The sequence below is a fragment of the Populus trichocarpa genome, chromosome 19 (genome assembly GCF_000002775.5).
Source record: "Populus trichocarpa isolate Nisqually-1 chromosome 19, P.trichocarpa_v4.1, whole genome shotgun sequence".
NCBI classification, from domain to species: Eukaryota; Viridiplantae; Streptophyta; class Magnoliopsida; order Malpighiales; family Salicaceae; genus Populus; species Populus trichocarpa.
The window spans coordinates 950,294-966,641 of NC_037303.2; the positions used below are offsets into that span (position 1 = coordinate 950,294).

The 16,348-nt window shown below is 32.6% G+C and overlaps 3 protein-coding genes across 4 annotated transcripts in view; 1 reads left to right on the plus strand and 2 right to left on the minus strand.

Moving 5' to 3' along the window:
* The window catches only part of LOC18108011 (monooxygenase 2), a 94,293-nt gene that overhangs the window by 34,727 nt on the left and 43,218 nt on the right, over positions 1–16,348 (minus strand). The window lies entirely within an intron of this gene.
* LOC18108014 (probable mediator of RNA polymerase II transcription subunit 26c) lies at positions 4,063–8,295 on the plus strand. The gene is made up of 9 exons (XM_024591669.2): positions 4,063–5,224; positions 5,313–5,381; positions 5,501–5,583; positions 5,708–5,781; positions 5,934–5,983; positions 6,079–6,112; positions 6,224–6,360; positions 6,541–6,640; positions 6,748–8,295. The coding sequence occupies exons 1-9, from the start codon at positions 4,805–4,807 to the stop codon at positions 6,867–6,869; spliced, it is 1,089 nt and encodes a 362-aa protein (XP_024447437.1). The 5' UTR covers positions 4,063–4,804; the 3' UTR covers positions 6,870–8,295.
* LOC112325363 (uncharacterized) lies at positions 10,565–16,173 on the minus strand. 2 transcript variants are annotated; one of them, XR_002979415.2, is made up of 4 exons: positions 15,680–16,173; positions 13,495–15,010; positions 10,783–11,949; positions 10,565–10,696 (listed from the first exon to the last, which is right to left on the minus strand). XR_002979415.2 is itself a non-coding variant. In XM_024591824.2 (3 exons), exons 1-3 carry the CDS (start codon positions 16,053–16,055, stop codon positions 10,845–10,847), a joined length of 2,997 nt encoding a protein of 998 aa, XP_024447592.2. In that variant the 5' UTR covers positions 16,056–16,173; the 3' UTR covers positions 10,565–10,844. The 2 variants fall into 2 exon arrangements, 1 of the variants encoding a protein (XP_024447592.2); XM_024591824.2 differs by having other exon boundaries at positions 10,565–11,949.

The window sequence follows — 16,348 nt, forward strand, 5'->3', positions numbered from 1 at the left end:
AGTTGTAGTTCTAGATGTGTAGATAATTTTGGACTTTTGAATCATATGCTTTTGATGTCTGAGACTCAAGATATGCTCGTTTCAATATGTAATGTGAAAGCAGAGAATCCTGTTATAAGTAGGATTTCGGTCCGATTTTGCAGGTCTGATTAGATGTCCAATAGAACTCAGATTTCTACCCATAATACTTTTCTAGAAAGCTTGATATGTTTATTTTAACTTTGATTTAGCCCACATTCACATTATAAAATTATAACTTAGTAAAAAACTTGTCATAAGAAGTAAGGTCCGAAATATAAAATACAGAAATTCTTATCTTTTAGTAATTAATTCACAAAGTCTCCTAGGCATGCTAAACTCATAAAATTAACTTTCAATAAGCTCAGATAAGTTCAAAATACATTAAAAAACATAGTATAAAAGGAATAAAAACATATATATATATATATATATATATATATATATATATATATATATATATATATATATTGCACTTATCAGTCATATAGAAAAAAATAATAATCTGAAGTGAAGAAATATTATCTAATGCATTTAGATGAATAAATTATTTTGAATGGTGATACCCAAATTTGAATTCAAAAAATTAGAAGAAGTTTTCTTAAATACTAAACCTCACCGTTCAATTTACATAAATGATATTTATTATGTATACACACATGAGTTTATGCATGAATTTCTCACCTTACTGGGGTAAAATGAATGAGTTTTACAACATCTTATTGGCATATTGTTTTTGAAGACTTGTTAATTGATTATGTCAAACATTTAATTGAGTAGACACCCAAATTTTCTTAAATACTAAACCTCACCGTTCAATTTACATAAATGATATTTATTATGTATACACACATGAGTTTATGCATGAATTTCTCACCTTACTGGGGTAAAATGAATGAGTTTTACAACATCTTATTGGCATATTGTTTTTGAAGACTTGTTAATTAATTATGTCAAACATTTAATTGAGTAAACATTTAGTTGATAATCACGAGATTTTTTAAATAACTTTCACACATCTCAATTGAGTAGACACCCAAATTAAACTCCTCGATGATGTTTTAGTCAATTTTGTTATTTTATTTTTATTTTTATGACTTTTATGCAAATTTTATATTTTATATCTTTTTTTTTATTTTAGAATTTTGAATTTTTTTACCTTGTAAAGTTCGATTTCTAATCTAAAAGAGATGTAAACCTCGTACAGGGAATAGGCTATCAGATTTTATTTCAGAAATAAGACCATAATTTAGGGTTCTTTATGTTGTTAGACCCCTCTCAAGATTTGACCCGAAAAAGAGCATTGAGAAACTTTTGTATAAATTAGTAGAGTACTTATCATCATTTGGTTGTTGCATTGAGAAACTTTTGTATAAATATCACATTTTTTTATTTATATTCAGAATGACAACATAATAAATAAACCCAATTACTATATATAAATATGAATGAAGGTTATTAAAATTATAAAGAAGAACGTTATTTGATAGCCTAAGCCATCACAATTTATGTAAGTTACGAAATGTAACAAAATCTTATTTGTTTACATTTATATTAATTTATTACTCTTATCAAATCCAATTTTAACAGAAATGGCCAGCATGCTTTATAAAGTGTATGTGGTAGTTTTTGTGATTATAATTTAAAAAATTAGATTAAAAAATACGTATTTAGTTAAAACTATTGTGAGATATATTTTTAATGCTAAATAAATAAAAAGTAGGTCTTTATAAATAAAAAAGTAGGTTATTTTAGCTTTTACAAAATTAAAATTTAAAATATAATTATGTATGAGATCCAATAAAAAAAACAGAAGTTATTTGAATAATCAAATTAATTATTTCTTTATAGTTGAACAAAAAAAAAAAAACCACCACAATATCAAACTAAACCAAAGACAAAAAAAAACACTTCTTTACATTTATCTAAAGACATAGGAGAAATCACTCGGGGATCAAGCATCATACCTAAGATCAAAGTTATTAAAAATGTTTTTTTGATGAGACACAGAAAATATAATGAAACTTGGATCATAAAATTATAAGTAAAATTTTTTAACTAATTATACATTAATAATTCTAGTCAAAAAATTAAATAACATTAAAATCTGATAAAGAGAGTTAATAACATTATAATCAATGAGTGATCTAAATAAAATGAGAGAGATAGATAATATGAATCAAGAAATTAATGATATGGAGAAATAAAATTTTTCAGAACAAAACTTCTCAATAAAGAAAGGAATCACTGAATGGTAGAAAATACACAAGAACATGGTGACAACTTGGTTGTTCCCATCATAACAAGTCCTAATATAACCTTTTTGGGTTGCAAGCTAATGATCCTAAACTAGTAATTAATTAATATAAATTCAATAATAAAATAAACCCCTAAACAATATCTAATGCGTCAAAACAAACCCAAATTAAAAATAATTATTCAACATTAAATAAATAAATAAAATAGGATAATAAAAACAAAGTCTCCATGCTAAAATTTCTCCTTATAGTCTGAATATCTAATTTTCACACATTCTTGATAAATTTCAGTCCTGATTTCATACACGTTATTCTCTCTTATCTGGATGAATTAATAAGCATACCATATATGGTTGAAAATCTTGAGATGTATAGTTTCCATCTCAACTTCAATCGTAACAAAATCCCACTTGTAGCTCCATATATGTCCCTAACAGTACATGAAGGTTTAGTTTAGTGGATTTGACAAGATTTATCTAGTAATTTTGACTCTCTGGAATAACATGTTTCTAAACTCTATTTGACCTGAAAATTTACACAATATAGTTTTATGTGTCTAATATGTCATTATAACCTAATGTACGGTTGAGAGATATGTTTAATCTTGTAAAATTAGTCAGTAGATATTTTAAGGTCAAATTTATACTTGACTTGGTTTATATTACAAATTTAATAGACTGGCTTCATTCAAAAAGTTAATTTGATATTTTATTGATTCAAAATTTAATTAGAATTTGATTTCAAGATAAAGATAATTCAGGTAAAAGTTGACCAGATAAAATCTAGTTAACCTGATCAAAAACTGATTTAATTTAAAAAAATAAAATGATATTATTTAACTTTTTAATTTTTTTAAAAAAATTTTAAATTGATTTGAATTAGTTAATGTTAATTAGTCCAAACCTTGACTTGGATTTTAAGCTGGATTTTAAATTATATCAAGTTTAATAGCTTTGATTAAAAGTTTTTAATGCATTGGCATATATTACAAGTTTAGAGAGAAGTCCATTAACAATCTTGAAAATCATTTATTTATTATTTATTAGTGGATTTCATATCACGCATGATTTTATTTTTGTGATAATATATTTATTATTAGGGTAAAAATTGATTCATTTGTGGGTTTGATGTATACAGCTTGAATAAAGCACAGCTGATTACTAACTTTAATGACAAGAGAATAATAATAATAATAAAAAAATGAATGATAGAATTCTGTTTAGATTTATAACATCTAATAAGAAATAAGCATAGAGATTATTGCTATTATGGATCAGTGACCAAATTCTTTTTCTTTCATATTCATAAAACCTGGACGGTGCCATGTTTAATTTTGAATTATTTCAGTTTTTTTTAAATAATAATTTGAGTTGACTTGTTAATTTCAGTATAGAGATTAATTATATAGTTTTGATATATTAATATTAGAAATAAATTTTAAAAAATAAAAAATTATTTTAATATATTTTAAAAAAAATCTACTGTATAAAAATTACCTTTTTTACACTTTCAGTCATGTCACGGTAATGATGACCGGAGCTTTGCTGGGCTTGGACTCGAAAGTCGAAATAGCATTAGGCTGCTTTGGTTCCCAAAAAGGCAACCTTTCTCTTACCAGGACATAGGCACAGTCATCATGGCATCCTATTTTGCTGCTAACAAAACAGAAACAAAACAAAATCCTAGCTGTGCACACACACTTCACAGTACAAAATCCTTCCTAAGCCATAGAATTCCACCAATTACAACCTCAACACCCTCCTGAAGTAAAAGTAAAAACAGTCTTCATCGTCATTGAAAGAAAGCAACTCTCTCTCCCTCCTCTTTGTCTATCCATCTACTGATCCACCACAAGCCAAAGTTGCGTCTTTTTGAATAGGAAGAGACCAAACCATAGCAAGGCATCGGTCAGCTAAACCCAAAATCAAAAGGATAGAGATAAAAGCATGAAACACAAACAGAAAGACCCATCTTTATTTTACAAAAGAATATACCATATCTTGTCTCAAGTGTCCAACAAATAAAAGAAAAGGAAAAGAATTTCCTATGCCCTTAAGCCATTAAGCACTCACCACCCAACAAGAGAAAGACATCAATACTATCAAAGAAGTTTCTTTTCCAACTCTTTTCAGCTCCCCTTCTCTCTCCTCAGAACTTCCTTCTCAAGCTGAAATCTTTCACCTCCATTGATACAAAAGGACAAGCTTTTATTGTTTGAAAGCTTGTTATTTGATTAAGAAAAGCTTGGTGAAGCTTTTTGACACAAGTTTGGAGGGCTAGATCTGAAATGGGTTTTGTTTAAAACAAAGTTTTTTTTGTTATTATCTTGTCCAAATTTGCTGTTGTGTATCATAATCTTGTCTAGATCTGTTGATGATGCGTTCGGTTTTTTTCTGTTGCTAGAAACAGAAAAGCCCATTCGTCTATATTTTTGGCAGGTCATAGAGGTATAAAGATATAAATATTAAAACTTTGTTGCATTTCTCAAGAATTGAAGTTTGATCTTGAGGGAGGGAGAGAAAGAGATAATGGATATTGATGATTTTAGATTGATATTGGAGAGTTCAGGTGTTGATGTTTGGACTTTCATTGATACAGCAATTGTTGTGGCTTCATTGGATTTTGGGTCTGAATTAAAGAGAAGGAGGGATGATATTGTGGAGAGGTTATTTGCATCATCAAGCTCATGTAGTAGATGTAGGGACAGGAGTCTTAATGACATTAATATGAACAATACTAGTAATGGGGATGAAATAAAGGGTCTTGTAGAGAAGGAGAGTAGCCATGAAGAAGAGAAGGGGACAAGGGTGGCTGCAGATTCTCCTGTTACACCAAGGTCTGTTAATGGTGATGGTGATGATGATGAATTGGATCCATATGGAGGGTTGTTTGATGATGAGCCAAAGAAGATTTTGGTTATTAAGCAACAGCTTGAAGATATTGACCAGGTTCTGGCTCTCTGTTGTAGTTTGCTGTTTTTCTATTGGGGTGTTTGTTTTTGTGGTTTGACTTTGGTGTTTTTTGGTTGTGTTTTAGCCTGAAGATTCATTGGTTGATTTGCTTCAAAGTTTAGCAGATATGGATATTACATTTCAGGCACTTAAGGTGATTGACTGAACAATATTGAACTTATATAGTACTTGTTGTTGTTGCGTTTGTTCTTGTTGGTGAAGTCTTCTAATTAATTTTCTGGTGACTTTTTTTTTTTTTTTTTTTATGTTTAGGAGACTGATATTGGGAGGCATGTGAATCGATTGCGAAAACATCCATCTAATGATGTTAGGAGATTAGTGAAGCAACTTGTCAGGTATTGAAGATGCAAAGTTGTAGATAGTATGAGTTTCTAGCAGCTCAAGGTTCTTGTATTATCTGATTGAATTAAGTAGTAGTTAAAATGTTTTGATTTTTGTTGTCTTTGTGATTGTGCTCAGAAAATGGAAAGAAATTGTAGATGATTGGGTCAGGTTGAATCCACAAGGAGAGCATGCATCCTCTGGTTTAATGGGTAACATTCATCATCATCATCATCATCATCATCATCCAGTAGTTCATTCTCAATTTTGTTTTTCTGGGAAAATTGATATTAAAGTGAAATAGAGAATAACATTGAAGGGGTTAATGAGTTACAAATGGAAGTTAACAAGTATGTTTCTGCAGCTGATGGGGACTCACCTCAGCAGAAGATTCCCCAGAATGGTCATCACCAGGTGAAAGACAATCTTTCCTTGCCATTGAAAAGTAGTTGAAATTTTCAAAAATTCTCTCTTTTGTTTGCTTTCTAAGATTCTGTTCTTTTTGTTAGGTTCCTGATTTTGCTTACTCTCCCAACCCTCACAGTGAGTGAAGAATCAGATTCAAAGTTGGATTTGGTCCATCTTTCATTCTCCTTATTTTAAATTTGATTAACCTGTTGTTTGTTTCCCTTCTTTTGCTAATGTCTTATGTAGATGGGAGTTCTGGATCAGATAGGAATAATTCCGAACCTGAAAGAAAACCAAAACCAGCTCCTCCTCGAAACCAAGCTCCGACCAAACCTACTCAAAAACCAGTCCCTGCATCTTCACCTGCTCCTTACAATGTACAGGTATCAAGTGTTACTGAATGAGAGTCTTTTGTTTGGTTGCTGATAAATGTAGACATGATAGGACACTTTGAAGCTTATGCATTTATGCTTGTGTAAAAGAATCAAAACAAGAGCATTCCGAATAGTAAATTTAAATTAGTTACAGAATTTTTCAATTACTTGGTGTCTGTGGTTTTGTAGAGACAAAGAGAACAACCGAAAGCAAGCAGTTTTGATGCTGATCAAAGGCTTGCCTCGGCAAGTAAAAGGCTTCAAGCGAATTATAAAGAAGCTGAAAATGGTTTGATTTCTGCTCTTTGTTTTCTGTCTGAATTTGGTTGTCTGAAAGTTCAAGTTGTACAGTGTCACTGATTGGTAATTGGTGTCGTGCTGCTTTGCTTTGTGAAGCCAAAAAACAAAGAACGATTCAAGTGATGGACATTCACGAGATACCAAAACCCAAGAATAAGAACACCTTCTTTCCAAAGAACAGAGGTGCTGGTGGTTCTCATCAAGGGAGGCACTGGTGATTTCGGCAAAGAGATCACACATTGACCTCCATACCTAAAATACAAGGGACTTGTGGGGGGGACACAGGAAAGCCTGAGTCCATTTTATCCATTTATATTGTTCTTTAAGGGGAGAAAACTTTTTTTCTCTAATTTTCTTATGATAAGAAAAAACCCTTAAAATAGCTCGTTGGAAAATATAGTTTTGAGGTTCTCATTTGAAACAAAAGAGGAAAAAAGAAGCAAGTTGCTTGCATTTGCCTCATCATAGAAAGAACCCTAACAGAAGCTCATAGAAAAATAGATTATTGTTGAGGTTCTCATTGGCAAACTCCATGCGAGTGATGAGACTAGTTAGGCATTGTTTTCAGGCATAGATGAAGTTCTTGTGGTGTTGTCTGGATCCTTTCATCATTATTTTAGGCTAGAAAAATGAAATAGCTTATTTCTCTTACAGAAGATAACAATACACTAGATGCTGAGCTAAGATAATGATTATTAAAGCTCAATGGCTTAGTCCAATATGGTGAGGATTAGGTTGTTGATGAGAGGAAAGGTGGTGGAAATTGGTTTGCACCAGCCATTATCTTATTATTATTTTCTTAGAAAAGAATGGAGGGGGACTTGCTTTGAGAAATGCAAGTCAAATCACCCTACCATGTGTCCATGGCTTCTTGTTGGAGAATGGAGGCTGCTTTCCTGGAATACCCTAAAATTATTAGTTTAGACGGGTTTCAATTTTTTATTGAAAAATCTTTTCTATGAACTAGCTTTATTCTTTAACTTATTTCAAGCCAGAAAGTTTGACTGCATAGCTGTTTCCTTATCTTCAACCTTAGTCCCCAAGGCTTGTACTTCAAGGTTGATCCTAGGGCATAAGTTGCCCAAGACTGAATCAGTAAATTGCTCAGAGTTTATTAATGCAAATTATATCACTCAGCCAAGGCAGAAAGAAGCCCTTTCTCAGCTCCAGCGCCTCTTGAAAAAAGTAGTAGTAAGAATGAGAGGTGTTAAGCTTTTTATCATCTTGGCATCATCTTCATGGCGGCAGAGTTTAGCCACCAAGTTCGAGATGGATTGGTGGCGGTAGAATTTAACCATCTTCATTGCGGTAGAGTTTAACCTCCAAGTTCGAGATGGATTGGTATAGTTTTTCTATGTCTAGGATGGACACCAGAATATTGAACTACAAATGAAGACAGGCATGAGAGAGAAGTTTTCTTCCTCCTCTGTTAAGCTCTTTAATTTGAAGAGTAAATGAGATATGTGCCCAAATCATCTGGTAACAATGCCAAAAAACTTGCCATTTCTGCAAGCTTCTTGACATTTTTGTTGGAAAATACAGAACAATTTCGAAGATCAATTTCAACTTTGTAATCTCTTTTCAGAGAAGATGTGTGGCTATTTTCAGTAAAGAAAGAAGATGGCAACCAATTAACTCTAGCAATTTCGTTTCCTTCTCTACACCAAGAAACTGAAGAATAGAAATTGTGTGTTTATTTAAAGAAAAATTGTGGGTTGATAATGCTCGATTCTGAATTTGAGCAGTGTTATTTAATAAGAATGTTTCTAATAAAATTGTTTGGGAGCTGACTGGTCAAATATCTAGGGTTTATTTATAACTTTGTCTATCCAATTAACATTCTAATTATTATTTTTGTAAAAAAATATAAAATGATGTTGTATTAACTTTAAAAAAAAAAGTTTTTTTAATTGATTTGATTTAATGTGACTAATTTGTGACTCGGCATGAAAAAATAATCATTATGATTAGGAATTGACTTACTAATCTATTAACTAATACATTATATAATGAAATTTAGGAAAATAATTTAAAGAACATGATCTACTTTTTTAGTCATATTTATATAAAAATAACATTATTATTTTTTTATCAAATGAAATCGATTTACACAAGAATAGTAAAATTCATCTTTAAAAAGTGATTATTCACCAACTTTCTCTTTCTTTTTGTTATTTTCTGACTATCTTTTTTTTTCTATCTCAAATGAATGGGCTGGAGTGTTTTTTTTTTTTAAAAAAAGAAATTAGATCAAAATCAAAATTGAAAAAACTAAAGGGACTAAGACAGACTAAGAAAAGTATGTTGACCAAACTTTTTCTAGTGAATTTGAGATTGGTCATGAGATTTCTCCTTGTGTTACACTTTGATCCTTTTTTTATTGAATTTGTTATTTCCTTAACAAATTTTAAAAAATTTGTCATTAATTCAGACATAGAAGGCTGCTACTAAAATAACAAGTTTGAGGATGAAAATGAAAAATATATTTAGGAATTGTGAATTTCTACAATATTTTATTTAGACCTTTTAATATATTTTATAATTGTAATTGGTTTTCCACTAAGAAATTAAATTTTCAAAGGGCACATTTGGAATTTAGAAACTGACAAATGTTTTAATAAAACAATGGGTCAATAATATTCAAGGGACTAAATTATAATTTCTTAAACATAAATGATTAAGTTATAATCACATTTGGAATCCAAAGATTAAAGAATAACATACTCGTTTCATTTTCATTAATACCAAATTCAACAGTTGTGTACTAGAGCTCGTGGCAAGGCTTCTATTAATTATTATGCAAGGTTAATTGTGTATAACTAATCAAACCCTAAAATTAAAAGAAAAAAAATTAAGTCAATTTAAAAATTTAAAACCTGGGACATCAATTTAAAAATCGACTATCTCAAGATATAGAAAGGTTCAAGTTAAAGAAAAAATAAAAATTTAAATAAAAATAACTTAATCAACTCGAGCCTGACCTGATTAAAACTTAACAATTAATTTATTGATTTTTTTTATTAAAATAATATCATTTTAATTTTAATTTTAATTTTAATTTTTAAACTTACATATACCAAACTTCTAGATTTGTGATTTAGACCTTATAAAATTTAAAGTGAGATCACTTTGGATAAGGTTCGACGAGAGACTTTTTGGCTGTTTATCTTTGGATAATGTGGTGACCACACATTATCATGTTTAATGCACGCACTAAATTATTTTGTAAGAATAGCTGTGTTACAGCCCTTGATGTTGATTGATTGCAAAATAATTAATTGTTTTTTTCTTATTTAAATAAATCATCGCCTGTTTTATTTATTTTAATAAAAATAATTAATTTAGATCTACTGAATAACCTCAATAATGATCCTGGTAGTACAGTAGTTTTTTTAAAAAAATTATAATTTTTTCATAATTAAAATTTAATTTTCAAACACACTAATTTAATTAATTAATCAAATATTTTTAAAATTTTGATTAAAATAAACATAATTTCGATCATAATTCATAGTGTTTGATATTATGGTAATTATTATTTTTCAAATAGTTTTTTTTGTTAGAAATATATTAAAATTACATATTTTTTTTATTTTTTTAAATTATTTTTGATATTAACATATTAAAATTAAAAAAAAATTAAAAAAAATTCAGGACTGCCGTGAAAATAAACACCGACTAATAAACAAACCTGAGGTCAATCCTCCGTTAGCAGGGCATATGTGCTTGCGTGTTGACCTTGAACTCTCGAGTCTCGAGACGACATATGTCCTCAGTGACCTAAGGTCCTTTTTCATGTCATAATCTCAAGCACCCCGACGACAAGGCCCTTTTTCATATCATAATCTCAAGCACAATATGTCCTTCCCAGGTGAAACCCTATTGATCAACCTGGAAAGGAAAAGGCATGAACGAAACTAAAGGGCTGCGTGTATAGACTGTGATCCGAGATTTATCAGATACATGAGGAAGAAAATAGCTCCTCATTCACAAAAATTAATGGTGCCTTTCCATGGCATCGATTATCCAACCTTGGTAGCACTTACTGCAAAAAAAGAATGGAACTAAAGCGTATATAGCCCCAGCTTGTGTCTAGAACTCCCAGATAAATACTAATAGAATGAATCTCACCTCTGTAAGTGCTAACAATCCGTAGGAAGAAGACCCTGGTTGCGTTTAGTCCTTGAGAACAATCAAGCTCCAATCCTAGGCTTCTTTGATTTCTTCAAACTACTTAATATGCTGTCAACTACCACTTCATTTTTATTCTCAACCAGATCGGCAACAGAAGAATCAGATGACTGGAAACCATTTGTGGATGAATCAAGCATGCTTTTCGGATTTTCTGGCTTGTTCTTAATATCACCTTCATTACTGCTGTACCATGAATCAAGCATTTGCAATAATGCGCTGTTTACATCTTTAAATGCAGGCTTTGCTTTCCCTCCAGGCCGAGTTACCTTCCCAGACTCCTTTTCTGAATCTGAAAATTCATCATCTGAGAGAGGATATTCATAATCAGGGGATGGTTGCCTCACACTTTCACCTATTCCTTTCATCCTTGACACTGATTCGTTTGCCTCTTTGCCAGAAATAGAATTGTCAACAGGACCAAGTTCTTCCCATGTAGAGTCCGATTCATCATCCTTCTTTGATGCATCCGATAATTCACTGTCTGAACTGGCTGATCTAGGATAGGTATTATTAAGAACAGTTCTACCCGCGCTTGAACGCTTAGCCATTTCATTGCTAGGAATAATATAATTGGATTCTATTTCTACCCCAGGCATTATCTGAAGCAAGGATGCCAACTTTGGGTAACCGAGCTTTTTGGCATTGAGGTTATAGCCATACCTCTCAAGGAACAGCTTTCTAAAGCTGCCCATATTATATCCTCCTGGAAATTCCTTCAATGTCTCTTTCACAAGCTTTTGACAGTCACCTAATATCTCACTTCTAGACCTTGCAGAAGGCTTTGCATCAGAGACAGGTGAGGACACTCCAGTGTGAGAAATGTTCTGAATCTTTTTATCCCCTTCATGTCCTGGCTGTCTCTGCAAGTTAGACTGTGATAGGGAGCTCAAAAACATAGAACTCAGTCCATTTGAAGCAGGAGAATCACCCACCGTACTCTGTGCAGCAAACCGAGTGAGCTTGAAAGGGAAAGCTTCAGATGGAAATTCTTCCACCCATTTCTTCTCTGATATTATCATGTCCACCAGTTGAAGGACATCGCTTTCATTGTGAGATCTAAGAACCAAAGGTCCTTCCTTCAGCAGATTTCGTGCTATCTGTTCCCTGACAAATCACAGATAGAGGAGCATTAACATATGATACTGACTGCAACCTCTGTTTTTCTTCTTCTTTTCTCATGTTCTAGACATCAAAATTGATGCTAATATCAACTATACCAAGTTCACTAGAGTTGAAAGAATCAAAATCGAAGTTGCCAAATAAAAGGCCAAAATGATAAATTACAGGGAAAATGCAGAATGGCATCTTGTTGTTTGGAATTTTCTCATTTGGTGACCATTTTGGAACTTGTCGCTCCAATTTCCTTAGAGTTTAGTCTACAATCAAAGTATGATTAACTTTTCTCAAATAAAATATGCAACATATGAAAAAGAGCTAACTCAATTCTTCATCATTGAAGCTTACTATTAAAACTTATGGTAACAATTACAAATGGAATAAATATATTTCCAATAATAACTACAAAAGTGAATAGTGAACACAGAAAATATTATTTGCCATTGTTCATTATTTAGGTTAGATACAACTGTTTGAACTTGCCGATAACTGATATAAAAAAAAAAAAAAATGAGCAAAAAAATAATAATTTGCGCCATGTCTTTCAATGCTTTTCAACTCAATGCAGAAGGTTTTAAACACGTGATACTGAAGAAGCTAAAGTGGTGTTGGTGTGTCTCTTATGTGGCTATGACATGGCATATTAGCCACATAGATGCCACCTTAGAAACCCACTAACATTTGCAAGATAAAGGAAGTGCATGATACTGGAATTCTTGCAAAATAACCTTCTTGCTCGGAACAAAAGCACCAAACCAAAAGTTGCAATTTTTGCATTTTTTCCTTTCAAGTTTATGGTAAATTATAATAACCCCTCAAGTGTTGCGAAATTACACGGACCACACAAAAGTTTGATGATTCGACAAAAAAACCTTTCCACATTAAACAAATATTACAATGAATGATTCCCTTTTTGTACCCAGAATGTCCCTGGTATTTTAAAAACCATCCCCTTTAATAGCAAGGAAATTTTAAAAACACCAAGGGAAATTTGGATAAAAAAGAGGGTCTATGCAATATCTTCAAAATTTTGGGTGGTCTCAGTACCGTGAGTTATTGTAATTTAACCTTAAAGGTTATGTACACATTAAGATTAAAATATCTTCATTACCCTCTAAAAATTAATCCTTCTAGAACATTGAAAGAAAAGACTTGCCAGTTTAAGGATTTCATTACATATAAAAAGTATCAGGAACTGAGGAAAACAAAGAAAGATTTTAAGACATAACCTAGCCAGTTTTCTGAGTCCTAATGAGCTGGGAAGTTTTGTTGGTCGAATAGAAAAATCATAATAAAATGAATGTGATGCAATTCCTGATGCCTCTCAGGTTCTCACTGTATGGGTACAATAACTCTTTTATATTCAGTATCCCGTTTTTTAGTTTTATATTCTAACCTCCTCACTTTGGTGAAGAAATAAATTTCAAAAGAAAGAAATTGAACCACTGGATAACAAAAGAAGTAAAGTAGCTGCCTAGCAACTATCACCAGAACCGTAGAAAAAGAACAATAAAGCAAGTAAAATTCATAAACCTGGTCCTTGATTGTGAGATAAGGAGGGATCCCTTCTTCGTGTCAATAAAAGATTTCATCTCTCTCCAAAAAGAATGCTCAGAAAAAACCTCAGTTTTTCCTGCATGACTGTTTATCTGCTCAGGTATTTCGGTGGGTTGATCACTTGATGTATCTGAACTATTCCCCTGCAATTTACACCAATTCAAAATCCGCTTAAATAAACCTGGACTTTTTTTTGGCATTTCACCATGTAGTTCAGAACGTATAGCAGTTTTATTCTCCGAAGTTGGTTCCACAATGGGATGCACTAAATCATCACCCTGAGTTGGAGTTTTTACAATTTTCTTCTCAACTTTCTCTTGAGGGCTCTCACCAGAAGGATCACATTCTTCCAAAGTGTACTCATTTTTCTTCACCATGCTATCACCAGGAGATTCCACTAGAGCATTATCACTTTCCAACATTGAATCATCATCCTTGCCACCAAACAATCTTCTCCAGAATTTCCTAAAAAAACCCATTTCAGATGCAGAAACTGGTTCTTTCACAGCAGGCAGATGATCCTTGATTACCTTGGCATTAACCATTTCAACCTTTTCAGCAACCGCAGGGGGCTGTTCAATTTGTTTTGGAGGCTGGGCCTGTTGGAGCTGTTTCATTTGTTTTGGAAGTTGTTGAATATGCATTTTGACAGCATTCTCATTAAGAGAAGAGGGTTGTTGCACTTTTGTTGGCGGTGCTTCCAAATTTAGTTTAGGAGATGAAGGCAACGACAACTTCCCATCCACAGGTCCAGAAACAGAAATTTCCTCACTATTTGACTTTGAAGACCTGGTAATGGGTTGATTTCCATTGTCAATAGCAGTAGGTGTAGACTTGCATAGACCGGGCTGAAATGGTTCGGGAACTTTTACAGTGACACCACGTACATTAAACTGACCATCACCATTGTCCTTGAGCTTCAATATATGTGGCATGGATAAAAGGAAGCGGGAGAACTTTTTATACCCATACAAGTCTTTATCGACAGACACCTTACTTTTCATCAACTCTATTCGAAGGTCAGTAATTGACATTCCTTTAGGACATGAACTCAAAATGTGACAAATTTTCTTCATAACTGCTTTTGGAATTGGACGGACTGCAGGCTCTGAACTAGCCTCAGGCATGTCCTCGACCTTTGAGCATATTGGTTGCTCAACAACAGCGAAGGGGTCTTCCAGAGGACCCTTATAATAGCCATACCAAGAGGCATAGGGACCATCAGGGGGTTGGTTAAAATGCCTTCCAGATAGGTTTTCCCCTTTGACCAAAGAATTCCACAGCCACATGATGCTTGCAGCACTGCAGAGAACACTTGGGGCAGTATCTTTAGTAGCAAGCAATATATTGTAGTTGTTCATCCTCAACCGGTGTAGAACATTTGCAAAGTCCCTATCACCAGAAATCAGAAAAAGATGGGCAGGTGGTGGATTTTGGGAAACCCAACACATAAGATCAATGAGAAGAGACCTGTCAGCACTGTTCTTTCCACCTGCATGACCAGAAATTTTGCAAAGGCATGAGAGCCATTAGAGCACGAGAGTTCATTTAAGACATGAAAGTATTTTCTGTGAAGATCAAACCATCCTACTGGCTCCCAAAACATATAATTCTACACTCTCAGCTACTCAAAACAATTCTAATAAACCTGTAATTTTCTAAACACAAAAGATATTAACTTTTCAGCGACAACAAACCATTTAGCACTTTTCTTTCCTATTATATGCAGAAATTCATCCCATTTTCACATTCAGCAATACAATACCAATCAGTTTTTTTTTTCCTTTTAATCCATATGACATACTGTCCTTTCATCAAACACATACAGGCAATACTTTAACGATCAAATCCAATTATTTTCACTTCATTACTAGATAAACCCTTCCAAAATTAGAAAAAAGAATCCAATCAACAAAAATTCACAAAAAGCTTGAAGCTTTAATATAAAAAAAGGGGCCAGAATCAAACAAAAATATTCACAATCAATTTCACCAAACACAAATATACATTATCATATCCATTGATTCACCAACTTAAACAACACACAATTCCAATTCTTTTCACATACCCCAACAAGAAACTAGCATTAAGTATAAAAAGAATACACAAATGCCAGAAAATTTAATTGTAAAATGGATTCAAAATGGAAAAAAAAACCTACCATTAGGAATGTGAGCCAAGTTGATCCCAGTTGAAGAAAGTGCTTCCTGATTAGCTCTTGAAAGTTGCAAAACATCACCAAAAGCTGTAATTTGAATAGGCCCTTTAATCCCATTACCCCTAACAGCTGCAGTAATAGCTTGAGAAACTCTATAGACATTAACCCCACTTGGCAAATGGCAATTCTCAAAATCCCACCACACTGAAACCCTAACACTTTTCGATTCCGAATGAAAATGAGAGTGAGAGTGGCGAGGTGTTAGTGATGACGTTGAGAAGTGAGAGATGAAAATAGAATATAAAAATTGTGAAGAAGAGGGGGGTTTTGTACTGAGTGAAAGGAGGGTTTTTGAAGAAAAGGGCTTTGGTATGATCATGATTTAGGGTTTTTTTAGGGTTTTGAGAAAGATTTGAAGTGGGGCCTGATTCATTTCATGGGAGTAGTGGGGGTTTTAAGGCTTGTAAGAAGGGAAACACTGGCAGACAGGAGGAGGAGGAGAGAGATGAGACGTGTTAAACCCCTTTTAAAACCATAACTTATGTGCTTTGCACGTTGCACGTGAGCTGGTGCTGTTGGATTGGATGTATGGGCTGGATGAAATTTGGACAAAATGTTGGGCCTATTTGGATTGAGTTTCCATTTGTTTAGTTTGGAAATTTATAGGCCTAT